General features: G+C 40.9%; 1 protein-coding gene across 10 annotated transcripts in view; it reads right to left on the bottom strand.

The window, feature by feature from the left end:
- The window catches only part of VPS50 (VPS50 subunit of EARP/GARPII complex), a 185539-nt gene extending 176773 nt beyond the window's left edge, over positions 1-8766 (bottom strand). For 4 of the 10 annotated variants that reach the window (XM_038389583.2, XM_043509303.1, XM_038389584.2 and 1 more), the window contains exons 1-2: positions 8465-8621; positions 4840-4908 (exon numbers count right to left, since the gene is read on the bottom strand). In XM_038389583.2, coding sequence (XP_038245511.1) covers positions 4840-4908; positions 8465-8497 — 102 coding nt within the window. In that variant the 5' untranslated portion in view covers positions 8498-8621. Of the gene's footprint in view, positions 1-4223; positions 4285-4839; positions 4909-8464 lie in introns of those variants that run through there. The other 6 variants (XM_038389581.2, XM_038389579.2, XM_043509301.1 and 3 more) reach the window with 6 other exon arrangements.
- Between the last annotated feature and the right edge of the window lie 6139 nt (positions 8767-14905).

Genomic DNA, 14905 nt, shown 5'->3' on the forward strand with positions numbered 1-14905 from the left:
GTCCAATCCACTTCCCTAACTAATTTCCTTAATTTTTGAAAGTCAGCCCTTTTGAAATCAAAAACTCTAGTTGCAGATTTATTTTTGTTAATCCTTCTGTTCAGTTTGAACTGAATTAGCTCATGATCACTTGAACCAAGATTATCCGCTACAACCATTTCTTCTATGAGGTCCTCACTACTCACCTAAACCAAATCTAAAATGGCATCCCCTCTAGTCGGTTCAGCAACTACTTGATGAAGGAATCCATCAGCTATCGCATCTAAGAAAATCTGAGCCCTATTATTATTACTAGCACTCATCCTCCAGTCTATATCTGGGAAGTTAAAGTCTCCCATGATCACACAGTTTCCATTAGTATTTACTTTATTAAAAACATTAAAAAGGGCTCTATCCATATCCAAATTAGATCCCAGCGGTCTATAGCACACCCCAAGCACTATCCCAGGGGAGGCTCTACTAGTTTTCTTCCCCAGTGTAATGTATATAAAGGGCCGCTGGCTGACTGGCTGGCTACCTTTATAGGCCCCTAGTCAGAGAAGCCCCGCCCCCTCATCAGGGCTCAGCTTCTCTCCCAGCACAAAGCCCCTACAAGCCTCTAAACACACACACAAATACTACAAATACAAAACCAAGTACATGTTTCAAACAACTTTTTTTCTTATGTTTCCAGCACATTTAAAGAAGTTTTCTTTAACAAAAAAAAAAAACAAAAAAACAAAAAACATACTTTTTTGTGCATTTTAATTTAATTTGAATTTCCACCCAAATAGAGCTGAACACCAATCACAAATAAATTAACCATCAGGTAAATAAGACATGCATAATGAATCATTTTCTAACATAATAAAAATGAAAAAAAATTAAGACTCTGCATATATGTAAGTTAAGCAGTATTACTGCTTAAATAAATATGATTAAATATAATGTAGCCCCCAGATTAGCAAAAGGAATCGAATTTAACGTAAAGGATATATAGAGTTGCAAACCAACATGTTTTAATAGTTACTAATGATGAAACTCAACCTTCCTTTAGGAAAATAACCAAAAAGTATAAATGGAGAACATAAGAATGGCCTACTGGGTCAGACCAAAGGTCCATCCAGCCCAGTATCCTGTCTTCTGACAGTGGCCAATGCCAGGTGCCCCAGAGGGAGTGAACCTAACAGGTAATGATCAAGTGATCTCTCTCCTGCCGTCCATCTCCACCCTCTGACAAACAGAGGCTAGGAACACCATTCTTTACCCATCCTGGCTAATAGCCATTAATGGACTTAACTGGATAAATTCATGGAGGTTCTCTTTTAAACCCTGTTATAGTCCTAGCCTTCACAACCTTCTCAGGCAAGGAGTTCCCCAGGTTGACTGTGCACTGTGTGAAGAAGAACTTCTTTTTATTTGTTTTAAACCTGCTGCCCATTAATTTCATTTGGTGGCCCCTAGTTCTTATATTATGGGAACAAGTAAATAACTTTTCCTTATTCACTTTCCCCACACCACTCATGATTTTATATACTTCTATCATATCCCTCCTTAGTCTCATCTTTTCCAAACTGAAAAGTCCTAGCCTCTTTAATCTCTCCTCAGATGGGACCCGTTCCAAACCCCTAATCATTTTAGTTGCCCTTCTCTGAACCTTTTCTAATGCCAGTATATCTTTTTTGAGATGAGGAGACCACATCTGTATGCACTATTCAAGATGTGAGGTACCATGGATTTATATAAGGGCAATAAGATATTCTCCATCTTATTCTCTATCCCTTTTTTAATGATTCCTAACATCCTGTTCGCTTTTTTGACTGCCACTGCACATTGGATGTCTTCAGAGAACTATCCACGATGACTCCAAGATCTCTTTCCTGATTAGTTGTAGTTAAATTAGCCCCCATCATATTGTATGTATAGTTGGGGTTATTTTTCCAATATGATTTTTTCCAACATGATTACAAATGATAGTTTAAAAATCAAGGTTTCCTGCTTAGTGATTTAAATCACTGATTTAAAACAATCCGCCCTAGGATTATCTATGATAGAGCATATGTTCCTTCCTTTGGGCATCTTCCAATGTCATTAATACAGTTTTTGAAATTGGAGCCAGTACCAAAATTTGTTTTAGCACAATTTAGAGGTGCCACCCTGAAAGCAGAAGTATTCTCATATAATAAAAAATACATACATGGGTTGTATTTGGTTGGGACATTTTGTTATTCCAGATATCTAGGTTTAGGGCAAGTACATTTTATTAGAGCATGAGAAGGAAGTAATAAGCTTTGCAAGATCCCCCTTGGGATTTTTCCTACTGTTTTAAGAAATTAAAGTTTATTTTTTCTGATTTTTTCTTTATCTTCTGGTACAAAGAGTGCAAGTTTGTGTACAATTTTATATATCTTTATGAAATAATAAATGTTAAGAGGATTTAGTTTACTTCCAGCCCAGCTGCTTGATCCTACAATTATATCATAATCCTGTTTGTGACATCAGTGTGTTGCCATGGCAACAAATGCACTATCAGTCCCCAAACACACACACATATGCCAAGAGGTACAGGATAGCCAATCAGACAGGAACTCTGAGGGGGGGGGGAATCCAAAACTTTGACCAACTGAACTCTCTTACTTTTACTGAAAATTGCTCTCCATTACTGTCATTCACATAGTCAAGGCCAAAGCAATTACAGTTTTCCAAACAGGAAACCAGAATCTAAGCTTCCAGAAAAGCAGGAATGTTAACCCCATGTTTCATCTAATCTGGGGGTGGGGTTCTATATCTTTCTGCTATGACAATTATAAAAACTTTTCTTTAAAAACAAAAATGTGAACCCATAAAGCTGCTACACTAAACTGCTTAGAGCCCACACCTAGGAATTGTGCCAGATATAGCATAGCTGGTCAAGAGAATCTTATAATAAATTCAGATTTTAACTTGTTCCTCATTTATCTGACCGCCTCAAAAAAACCTCATACACAATCTTTGGTAGGAAAGGATTACAGCAATCTATTTAAGAAGCTATTTTGTAAGTATCACTGCCTTTAAAACAAAACCATAACAAGTCATTTAGAAAGTCCCTCATCTGAAGATATTAATAGAACGGTTTTGTTGGAAGAAGAGACATTTTTCAAAGTTTTACACTAGCAACACAGGAAAATCCAACAGCTTTATTTTCAGAGGTGCTGAGCATCCACAATTACTGTGATTTCTAGGGAAGTTGCAGGTACTTAGCATCTCTGAAAAAATCAAGTCACATATTTTAACGATAATGCAAATAAAGTCTGTTAGTCAATTTGAGTGCAGAATGCCTGTTAACTTTGATGGGATTCTGCTCATAGAAGAGTTGCAGAATCAGGCCCCACTGGGTATGATAGTGAAGGATTGTCACGTTTACTTACTTCACTGTAAATGCTGAGCTAAAACACTAGATAATTAAAATTAGCTTGTTTTGCCATTGTGAATGTTTCAAAACATAACTACCATACTGAAGTATAATAGCTTGATATTGTATGTAACAAAAACACAAGATAAAAGTAGCCCTGGGGTAATTGTTAGCTGAAAATACTGATTTAGCAAAAAAAGACTATTTTCAATTTGACACCTCAAAACTGTAACTTAGTGGGTAGTAGAAATTTCTATAATTACGAATTGGACCATGGAGGTGAGACAGTATTCTTGAGGTCACTGGGAATGTAATGTACATACTCCTTGGAATTAATGCCTGCATACCACTAGAACATAAGTTATGCATCAGTTCAGATGTTATAAAAAGACACTAAAGATAGGAGGTATTACATTTTATATGATTGATGTTCTCATTTCCCTCAACACAAGCAGTGCATTATAAAAGGTACTTTTGTGTACAGAATCATAGAATATCAGTGTTGGAAGGGACCTCAGAAAGTCATCTAGTTGAACCCCCTGTTCAAAGCAGGAACAATCCCAAATTTTTATTTTTATTTTTTCCCAGATCCCTAAATGGCCCCCTCATGGATTGAACTCACAACCCTGGGTTTAGCAGGTCAATGCTCAAACCACTGAGCGACCCCTCCCCACTTCAGAAGCTGAAGACAGTACCTTTTATAACTCATAGGTTAAAGCCAAAATGACTGAGCTATGACATCATTTACAATAGAGCATGCCTGGTTCAAGCACATTAGTAAAATCAATGGGGCAATGGACACAGCAAATCTTGCAACCAACACTTGGAAGATGTATTGAGAATTAAGCCCCACCTTGTTGCATGATTGTCAAGACAGCAGCATGTTTTCTGTATTTATCAGCAACTGACATTACCTGAGCAGTAAGACAGAGCAATTTGCTTTTCTGGGATCATTATATACCTCTAGTAATTGTGAAGCATAGGGTAGAAAGCCACTTATCTGTTGACATAACTGCAAAATATTATGATTAAAAATGTCCAACTATGAGGAATATACTTATGCTAATAATAAACAATAACAATATGCTAACAATAAACGATAAAGAGGCTGAATACGGAGGGCAGAGGTGCATGCTGTACCTTCCAATGGGGAGAGAGTATGGCTTTTGTAAATTTTAGTCTCATAGGAAGAAAAATTGGGATTAAGAGCAGTAAACAATATAAGAATTGTTGAGTTCCATGAAGGCTCATCTTAATTTTGACTCAGTGCACATTCTCACCCCCTAAATATTAGACCTTTTGCAGAACACACTCATTCCGCTTGTGGAAAAGAAAACAGAAAAAACTTCTCCAACACAAACATGTCCCAAATAGATGGGAAAAAGGAAAGAGTTGCCTACTATGTTTAAAAACAAAAAAACAGAAACATTAAAACAAACAAGAATCAAAAGAATATCTGTGGGTCACACCTTGCTAGGAATCCGAAAATTTTCAACGGGACTGAGGTCATGAACGTTCTCCTGTGGACTTTTGAGACCCTTAAAAAAGAAATGTAACAGTTAGTTAAGCTAGTCAATTCTGTACATCTTGCAACTAAACCATGTGAAGATCTTATCTGCAGAAAAAAATGTATATACAGTAGATTTAATAAACATGATTCATGTCAAATATTTCAGTGAGACTAATAACATGGGTAATTTATTCAAAGTATTTGCAGGTTTGGGACCAGAGCCTGCACCACACCAGTAAAATTCACGAACAAAGAGATTAGCATTTCTTTACAATTAATACTTACTTTCTATTGTGCCACCTTGTCAACTCCCACATCTGTTATTCAGTGTTTAAAAGGCAAATGTAATTCAAAACATAATGTACCCTATTCTGCTAGTTTGATGAGTTAATGGCATCAAAAAGCTTTAATTCAAATTAAATGCCACCTCCTCTGTAGCATAATTGTCATTTCTGTATAATGGAACACTTAACTATTTACCATATAAAACCGTTAAACTTTTCCCTTTGTATTTATTAGCAGAGGAAAAAACAGTAACACTCCAAAGTTTAGCAATTACGTAATAATTGTTTCTTTCAAAGAATTTGAATCATGGAAACAGATACTGTTCTTATGATGCCGAGATTTGATATAGGGTACAGGCTGTATCATCCAGCCAACTAATACATAAAAGTTTATATGTTAATAATTTTAAAACGTGACAATCTAAAAGGCACACTGACGGCACGTATCTGTTCCCAACGCGTCTTCTGAATCAGGCCTGGTTAACTTACTGACAAAAAACTAGCTTTTACTACTATCAGAAACATAGAGGCAACATGGAGGCAGAAAAGCAAATCACATTCTCAAAAAGAAAAGAAGTACTTGTGGCACCTTAGAGACTAACAAATTTATTTGAGCATAAGCTTTCGTGAGCTACAGCTCACTTCATAGGAATGCATCCGAGTAGTCCTCGGTACTCCTTTTCTTTTTGCGAATACAGACTAACACGGCTGCTACTCTGAAATCACATTCCGTTATTCTACATGTATAAATTCTATCAGTGCATGCACAAGATTGAGAGCAAGGAACTCCCAAGTTTTACACATGGCTCTGTCACCAGCTGCCTCTAAGGCCTCAGCCAAGTCACATAGGGGCTCAAGTTTCAGACATACTTATCCCCCAAAACTCTCATTGACTTGTACTAGAGATATGAGTCCTGAGACTCTCTGAAAGTCAGGCATTTAATGTCTGCGCTTCAGTTTTTCCATCTGTTAAAGAGGGACTTTGTGAAGTTCTTTGAGACCCTCAAATGAAAAGCATTATATACATGCTAGATAATATTACATAAGCATTGTTCAGCATTATTAGAAATTAAGTACAAGTTTGCAATGAGAAAAATTTCATTTTCATTTAAAGCGAACAAATTTGAGACTAATGAAGTCTCTGACAGGGAGTAAACAGATGATTTTTGCTAAGGGCATCATTTTTTCTACTTACTATATTTTCTTAATGTTTCACCTTCCAGGTTGAAAAAACATCACTTTTTGCAGGTTTACTTGTCTGATTTTATTATGAACTTTGGAAACCTAAACACATCCTCCATCTCAATTGCCCTCACCAACCAAAAGAATTCACCACCTCAATGAGGCCAAGACTCAAAATATCAAGCAACCCAAAATGGTAGCTGAAAAATAAGAAATTCAGATAACCATTTTACCCCATCGTTATTTTTAGCAGTGTTTACAGTGTATAACTGTGGTTCTCAACCAGGGGTCCCAAACCCACTGGAGGGCCACAAGCTGGTTTCAGGGGGTCCGCGCAGCAGGGACGGCATTAGACTTGCTGGGGCCCAGGAAGAAAGATGAAGCCTGGCCGTCGTACGGGACTGAAGCCTGGGGCCCCAAGCCCTGCCATCCGGGGCTGACATCGAAGCCTGAGTAACTAAGCTTTTTAGGGCCCCCGTGGCATGGGGCCCCCAGCAATTGCCCTGATTGCTACCACTTAATGCTGGCCATGGCAGAAAAACAGTTGTTGTGGCACAGGTGGGCTGTGGAGTTTTTATAGCACATTGGGGGGGGCCTCAGAAAGAAAAAGGTTGAGAACCCTGGCGTATGACACCATTAGGAAGTTCTTATTGAATGTTAAATGAACCCCAAGCTTTCCCAAAGATTTAAAAGTGGTATTGATTACATGAGGGGTGACCAACCTATGGCCCAAAGGCCATACACAGTCCACCAGAGCATTTCATAAGGCCTGCAGCCTACTTCAACACAATATACCAACGGCCAATTCATTAGCATTTTGTCATGTTTACATCATTTTAGTTTACACAAATGTGTAAACAGACAATACTGTACATGGAAACAACCTATCTAAATACATATGAAACAAGCTGAACTTAAAATATAAAATCAATACAGGTGACTTTAAATCTTATTAAAATATGTATCATCTGTTTGGCCCACTCAAGGTTGTGCTTAGATTTATATAGCCCTCCTGTGTAATAAGGTTGGGCACCACTGGATCACATCATTCCTGGCCCCAGGACTAAGAATTTTAAAGTAATTCTGAAACTAAACTTTCCCACACTGGACTAATATTCTACCCACTCCAACACTGAATATTTTTGTAGCATTACTTCATATTCTCACCATTCTTAATGTATATGTTTTAAGAAAATTCCATTGCATTGCTTTTGACATCAAATCATTTTCTACATGTCTTCTTGCTTTCATTTAGTTACTGAACAACTCTGGACCCCGTGGGTGAGTGGCATAGGAGGAGCCCAAGCCATTAATTTCTAGAGAATTTAAACTTTTTGGGGAGTTTCTTGCTTATACATTTAGAAGACGATTCATGCGCTGAAGGTTAATTCATTGCAGTCTTCCCGAGTTTGCACACAAACAGCTTCAGCTTCTCTATGGCCACTAAAGCATCTCCTAAGCAGCAACAGATTGAAATCAACAAGACTGATTTTTTACATCTCTAGTATTGAGAACCCTGACAATAGTTACATATGTCAGTTTCACTCTGCTACTACTAAAAGCTAGAACTAGATAAAGGCAAAGGAGCTAGTCATAGAAAAGGACCGGAGAAAAATGGAGCTGGGAGAAGGAATGCAGAAGGGAGAGCCTCCCCTAAACTGACAGTAGCCTGGTGCTGGAACAGAATAAGAGAGGACTCAGCCACCTCATTCGCAGCAGTGAGCTGGACTGCATGTGGGATAATGGACATGAAACTCTCAGCAGGAAAGAGATTTCAAATTGATCAGATGCCTCCTAGCAGGGTGATATACTATGGAGCCCTCAAGCAGCAATAATGACTCCAGTAGAATCCAGCATCCACCCCGATCCCTCTTTGCAACACTCCCATACAGTCCCCTGAGGAGCGATGTCTGACCGCCCCCCAGCTCAGCCCCGCAGTCTCCCCCCTCCCCCCACGTAAGAAACTGCGGCCCCTTCCCTCACGCCCCTCCATAGACACACGGCCCCCAACTGGGCCCTTCCTTAATCCACACCCCGCCCCCTCGGATCTGGGTCTCACCTCCCCCCATCCCCCGCTCCGCCCATAGGCCCCTCACGCCCCGCCCCATTCCCTCTTACCTGGCGGGTCATCAGTGACTTGATTTTCTGCATGTCCGCACCGCTTCGCGCAGCTCCGGCCCGCGGGCCGGCTGCGCTCACAAACCCCTGTCACCCGCAGGCGAAAGCCCCATCTGACACTAGGAAGCCATATTGGTCATCACGTGACAGGTCTTCCTGCTGCCTGGTGCCTTCTGGGATTGGTAGTCCTTCGTCGGCGCCATCACCCTTCGTGGTGCTGGGGACGTGCGGCCTCCGGGAACTACAATCCCCGTCGACGGATCCAGACCCGCCCGTCCTGCCCACCCCATACGGCCGAAGCTGTCGCCTCGGTATAATACGGGTAAACATAGAGAGGAAGAGAGTCGTTGCGTAGAGAGCCTCTTACTGGGAGGATCACTGCCCCCTGCTGGCCGAGATGCCGCATTCAATCAACCAGCCGGCCCTCCATCAGCCAGAGGGCCCTAGCACCCACCTGCCCGCTCGGGGAGTCTCCAGGGGTCAGTTTTCTTGAGCCTCAGAGACGCACAGTGGGGCTGGGGAAGGAGGAACATGCAGCCGGAGCTGTCAAGTCTTTTTGTTTTGGAGGGAAGAGGCTCTGTGAAGGGGGATGGAGCCCAAAGGCTGCACTGGCGCAGTAGCGAAGGGAGAGAGAGGTGCAAACAGTAGTGCAAGTAGGGTGGTACTCTCCAGTACGCAGCACCGGCAAGAGATTTTTAGGGGGTACGGAGTACCAGAAAGATTTGGGGCTAGCCCCCCACCTCCGGGGGGGAGGGGCTGCGCTCTGCTCTTTAAAGAAGCAGAACCGTGCTCGGGAGGGCATTCATTTTTTATATGGCTATAACAACACAATGCATATGCTAACAAACTTAAACAATAACAGGTTTCAAAGTAGCAGCCGTGTTAGTCTGTATCCGTAAAAAGAAAAGGAGTACTTGTGGCACCTTAGAGACTAACAAATTTATTAGAGCATAAGCTTTCGTGAGCTACAGCTCACTTCATTGGATGCATTCAGTGGAAAATACAGTGGGGAAATTTTATATACACAGAGAACATGAAACAATGGGTGTTACCATACACACTGTAACCAGAGTGATCAGGAAAGGTGAGCTATTACCAGCAGGAGAGCGGGCGGGGGGGAGGGAGACCTTTGGTAGTGATAATCAAGGTGGTCCATTTCCAGCAATTTACAAGAACAGTAGGAGGAGAAATAAACAAGGGGAAATAGTTTTACTTTGTATAGTGACACATCCACTCCCAGTCTTTATTCAAGCCTAAGTTAATTGTATCCAGTTTGCAAATTAATTCCAATTCAGCAGTCTCTCCTTGGAGTCTGTTTTTGAAGTTTTTTTTATTGAAGAAGGGCCACTTTTAGATCTGTAATCGAGTGACCAAAGAGATTGAAGTGTTCTACAACTGGTTTTTGAATGTTATAATTCTTGACATCTGATTTGTGTATATAAAATCTCCCCATTATATTTTCCACTGTATGCATCTGATGAAGTGAGCTGTAGCTCACGAAAACTTATGCTCTAATAAATTTGTTAGTCTCTAAGGTGCCACAAGTACTCCTTTTCTTTAAACTTAAACAATGGCTTTGTTTAAGTTTGTTAGTATATGTATTGGGCTGTTAAATTGGTCAGGAGTCCTCAAGGGAGGGGCGGGGGGCGACGACTACGGGGCAGAAAGTGTCGAAAGTGTTTAAACACATTTTTGGTTCTGTTTCTCCCCGTTGGTCTGAATTATCCATGACATTCATACTGCATCACATCAAGTCCAAATCATTAGAGGAATGCCTCTGCTTGCACTGACCAGAGGATGTTTGGATTCTGATGTCAGCCCAGTTCTGCAGCCTGACAGGTATCAGGTGTTGTCTCCAGTGTACACAGAATTCTTCTTTGCGGCCAAACTAGTCTAACAGACTCGTGAAATTCTTACTGTTTGCATGTCTATGGACCACTTTTGCGCTAAGCATTTCAGGAGTCTGTTTTGGTCCTATAAAGGAAGTTGAATCTCCCATTGAAATGCAATGTTTGAATATAATACCATAATGCACTTTAGGATACAGTTCTATTTAAAATTTGTCTTTTAATAAGTTATACACATATGCTGAAATGGCTCCTCACCCAACTCCCATATTCCATATAAATGGACTGAAATACTACATATTTTTGGGAAAAGTGAATAGTTAAGCATGTTGATGTTTGTATATATAAACATCCGTTTCATCACTGTACTAGAAAATATAGCTGAACTTAATTTTCTATGAAATTTGAAGAAAGTTTAACAGCCCCAATTGTTTTCTGTGTTAATTGGTCTGAACCTGAAAAAATTGTATGCCTTCTAAGAGAAAAGAATCAATCCAGACTTACTAAAAAAAAATTCCTTCCAACTGGTGTTCAGAAGAGTGCTACAAGACACATACATAATCTCATGAGCAGAGGGCGGAAAGGATTCCCTCCCACATTATGACCAGCAAAAAAATAAATAATAATAATAATAATAATAAAATCTCAAAGAGGCAGAGGTTCACAGATTTGCAAACCTAAAAACCTGTGTTATGCTTTAAACCACTTCAGCACATACCAGGTTTATGAACGTTAAAAAGTTAACTGCAAAGAAACACTGAAGCCCATTAACCTCAATGTGTGCCAGCCAGTATGCCCTCAATAACTAAAGGTGCAGTCACACCTGAACTGTTAAAAGTTAACCTTGCCCTTTTAAGATAAATGGAGTTATGTCACTAGTTCCATCTCTGTTGTTACATAACAGATAACAAAACTCTAGTGAGGCATGGTGCTGGCACATAGGGTCTCAGGTACATGGTGTGATTTTTCAGAATCTCTTTTTGGAATAGTCATGTAGGTGAAATAGCTGGTACTTATGATTATGCTATTTCTATACATGTATATTCATCTTGGTATCTGAAGTTATGAATATTAGCTATGTTTACTACATGTTTGCTCCTGTGGTAATGCCCACAGGGTATTCAGCCAGCACACAAAGGGACAAGTCAAGTTGAATGGCCCATTAAGGAACACTTAGATCACAATGGACCCTGAAAATGCCTGTCTACACTTAACGGACTTTTTGTGAATGTTCTAACTAGAATATGGGTGAGTGTGATGAACATGTAACTTACCCATGTGACTCTGAACACCATCGTTCACAGTGAGAAAAGATTTCCCTTTACTTGGCACTTGGCAGAAGCTAAAAGGCCCTGGCCTGGAAACATATCCATTTTGCCTCTTTCCTGCTCTGGCCTCTTTCCTGCTTCAGCCTCTGGACTATGAACATATACTAATGGGAGCATTCTAACCCAGGGACTAAAGACTTTAAGGTAATCTGGAGTCTTCATATTTCCCTGATCCTTTGTAGATGGACTTATGAGTTGGATATAGTACAGACGGTTCTAGACTCATTGATTGCTGATTTCGCCCTTGCAATGGACAAAGATCAGATATCTGCTGACTTTCTCACATGAGTCAGCAGCCTTTGATACCTGTGGTATAAGCAACATAGCCCTTGCTTGAGTGGTTTTGTTCTTTCTTTTCCAATGTCAAAGCCTGTTCCCATTAAATTCAATAGGAAAATTCCTTTTGATATCAATGCGAACAGGATTTGGCCCCAAGAGATCAAAGATTTTGATCAATTGCTTATCTGTTCAGAGACAGTTCTCATGCATGTTCTGCCAGGCTGATTTTGATTGCCCCTCCTGTATGTCATGCTGAGGAAAATAATACAACAATTTGGGCTGTAGTTCTATCAAGATGTACATGGCACACACATTTCTATGCCTTTTTTCCATCAAACCCAGATGGCACAGCTTGGTGGAGAGCAATACTTAGATAAAGGCAAGCTGACAGAAGCTTAATTTGGACATAAGGGAGGCACTGATAGTGTGTTAAGGGAAAGTGGGGTGATTGTCCTTCTTATCCTTCGTTCATTTAAGAAGTTTTCAATTTGGGGTGCTTCTGGATCCTCATGACACCTGGAAGTACCGGTGGCACCAGGGGCCCAAGTCATCATTTTACAACTACATCTGTTTCACAGATGCAGTTGTAAAATTTTAGATAGGTAAGGGGGGTGTCGGAGGGGACAGGGAGAGTTTGGGGGTCCTGAGCTGAGGGAGGGGCGGGGAGGAGTCACATGAAGGGTCATGTGGGGAGGTCACCTGTCCTCCCTTGTGTTTCTCCCATGAGAAATGATATCTACTTGCACCACTGGATACAAAGCAAATCCCATTCAAATCATTTATCTGAAAAGTTGAGTTGCTAGAACTATAAGACTATTCTATCTGTTTCTAAAGTTCTCTCGTACCTTTTTTGAGGAAAGGAAAGCAAGCAGGAAACATTTTACTAGAGCTTGCGCTGACAGGAATACTTCCTGGTGTAGAGAGGGTCTATATTCACAGAAAGATGTGTGATGAAATAGCATGAGAAGTGGCACTTTATCATACTACACATGGTTTGCATGCAAACCAGAGTCACGTAGTACAATGTGAGAGGTTCAAAGCCCATTTCACCACAGCAGAACCTACAGATCTTCCTTTGGATTAGGCACAGAGCCCTGAGTTCTAACATGTGGCACCTGAGTTAAACATTTGCATAAATAAATTCCTGAGGCTCTTCCTTTATTTGAAAGGACCCATCTAAAGAAATCAAGTGGCCGCTGGAACAGCTAAAACTGGAGATGAGAGACATTGAGGTGCTCATGTTACTCTGTGTACCTTATACTATTGTTGTTGGAAATAAAGTGTTTTGGTTTTTGGGTTTTTTTTACAGAAATATACTTTTATTAAACCTTCAGCATCACCAATTGATTTGTAATTAATTGACTTGCGCAGAAATCCGCATCAGAAAAGTCACCACTATAACTGACCTTAATTTGCAGCTCTTTTGGCCATCTTAAGAGAGATCAACTCATCTGAATTGGCAAGGAAAACAAAAAAGCCTCTTTCCTAGAATTGGTCTCTTCAAGTTAGGGTGTAGGCATAGCGGCAGAACAGCTCGGCAAAGACACTTTTCCACTATCCATGCTATAACTAGTCTGTGGATAAAGAACTTCAGCTTCCAGGGTTGTCAATCCAGCACAATTCAATAACACTGAGTTGTCTTTAAACACAAATAGTGCACAATTAAATAGCAAACAAATAAGGGTACATATACAATATATTGACAGAAGATATGTCAAGGTGGATCATCTTTTTGGCCGAGCATGCTTTTATATAATAAACCGGCAACATTATTATTGCATCGAATTCCTTGATTTCATCAGGACCTAGCCCCAATCTGAAGAAAGGGCACCCCTGAAAGATGGAAGTAATGTAAAGATCTTTGGGACTAGAACCAGGTCTGCAGGGTAACTAATGGTCTCATGTCACCACCAGGAGGCCAGGTAGAGCCACATCCAAGGAGTACCGTGGAGATTAGGCACCTCAGAAAGTACCAACCAAAGGAGCAAAAGTGACCACATCCTGTGGCCCTCTGCTTGGCCCATATTTACTATTTAACCCAGGTGCATGGCCCAGGAAGTTATCTGGGCAACCGTGCAGACTTCTGGTTGCTGTGGCTCCAGACCTGGACTGTCTCGGCACTGCCTTGCTCTAACCCCAACCTGACTCTGATCCTTATTCTTGCTTGCTGATTTTGGCCCTCACAACTACTCTGATCCTGCTCACATACCACCACCTCATAGCCATCTCTGGACTCTGCAACACGAGCCCAGCAGTAACCACTAAACCAGACAGCTTACGCCTTGGTCTTTTACAGGCTTGCTCTTGTTTGTACAATGTAAAATGACTATTCCAATCTTTGCTACTCCTCCGAACTTCCTTTGCTCACAACATGTTGTTTAAAACACCAAAATGGAGTTTATCCCACATCCATTTTTTATTGATTGCAGTGTCAAAACTCCCATTCACTTCAGTCAGAAATGAATCAGGCCCTTACGACCAACATTTCTTCATTTCTGAACCAGATCCTAAAAAGTGGTCAAATTAAAGACACCTAGCCTATTATTAAGAGGATTAATTTGAGGCTACAAATCACAGCCCACAATAGAGGGCAGTAGTACAGGCACTATTACATGCTTTGTGAGGGGGCAGTATATGCTCTTCATCCGCTGGCTAGTGGGTGATGGCTCCATGGCCTGGGTGTACCTCCTTCCATCCCCTCTGGGGACACTGACAGCTATAGTCATTATCCTGAAGCAGTCCTTGTCCTCCTGGAGCCTGATCCTACAAGGTACTGAACCATCCCTAAAGGTGCTGAGTGCCTTCAGCTCCTATTAAGTTCAGGGACAGCTGAGAATGCTTAGCACCATGAGTAGCTCAGCACCTTGCATAACTGAGCCCTCTGAACACAAAGACTGGGATTGTCCATCACCTCAGCACAGGGGCTTAAGTGAGGTGGGGAAGGGCTCCTTGCAACCATTCCCTCCCACACAAGGCAGGGCACAACC

Source organism: Dermochelys coriacea, chromosome 2 (genome assembly GCF_009764565.3).
Source record: "Dermochelys coriacea isolate rDerCor1 chromosome 2, rDerCor1.pri.v4, whole genome shotgun sequence".
In the NCBI taxonomy this organism is placed as follows: domain Eukaryota; kingdom Metazoa; phylum Chordata; order Testudines; family Dermochelyidae; genus Dermochelys; species Dermochelys coriacea.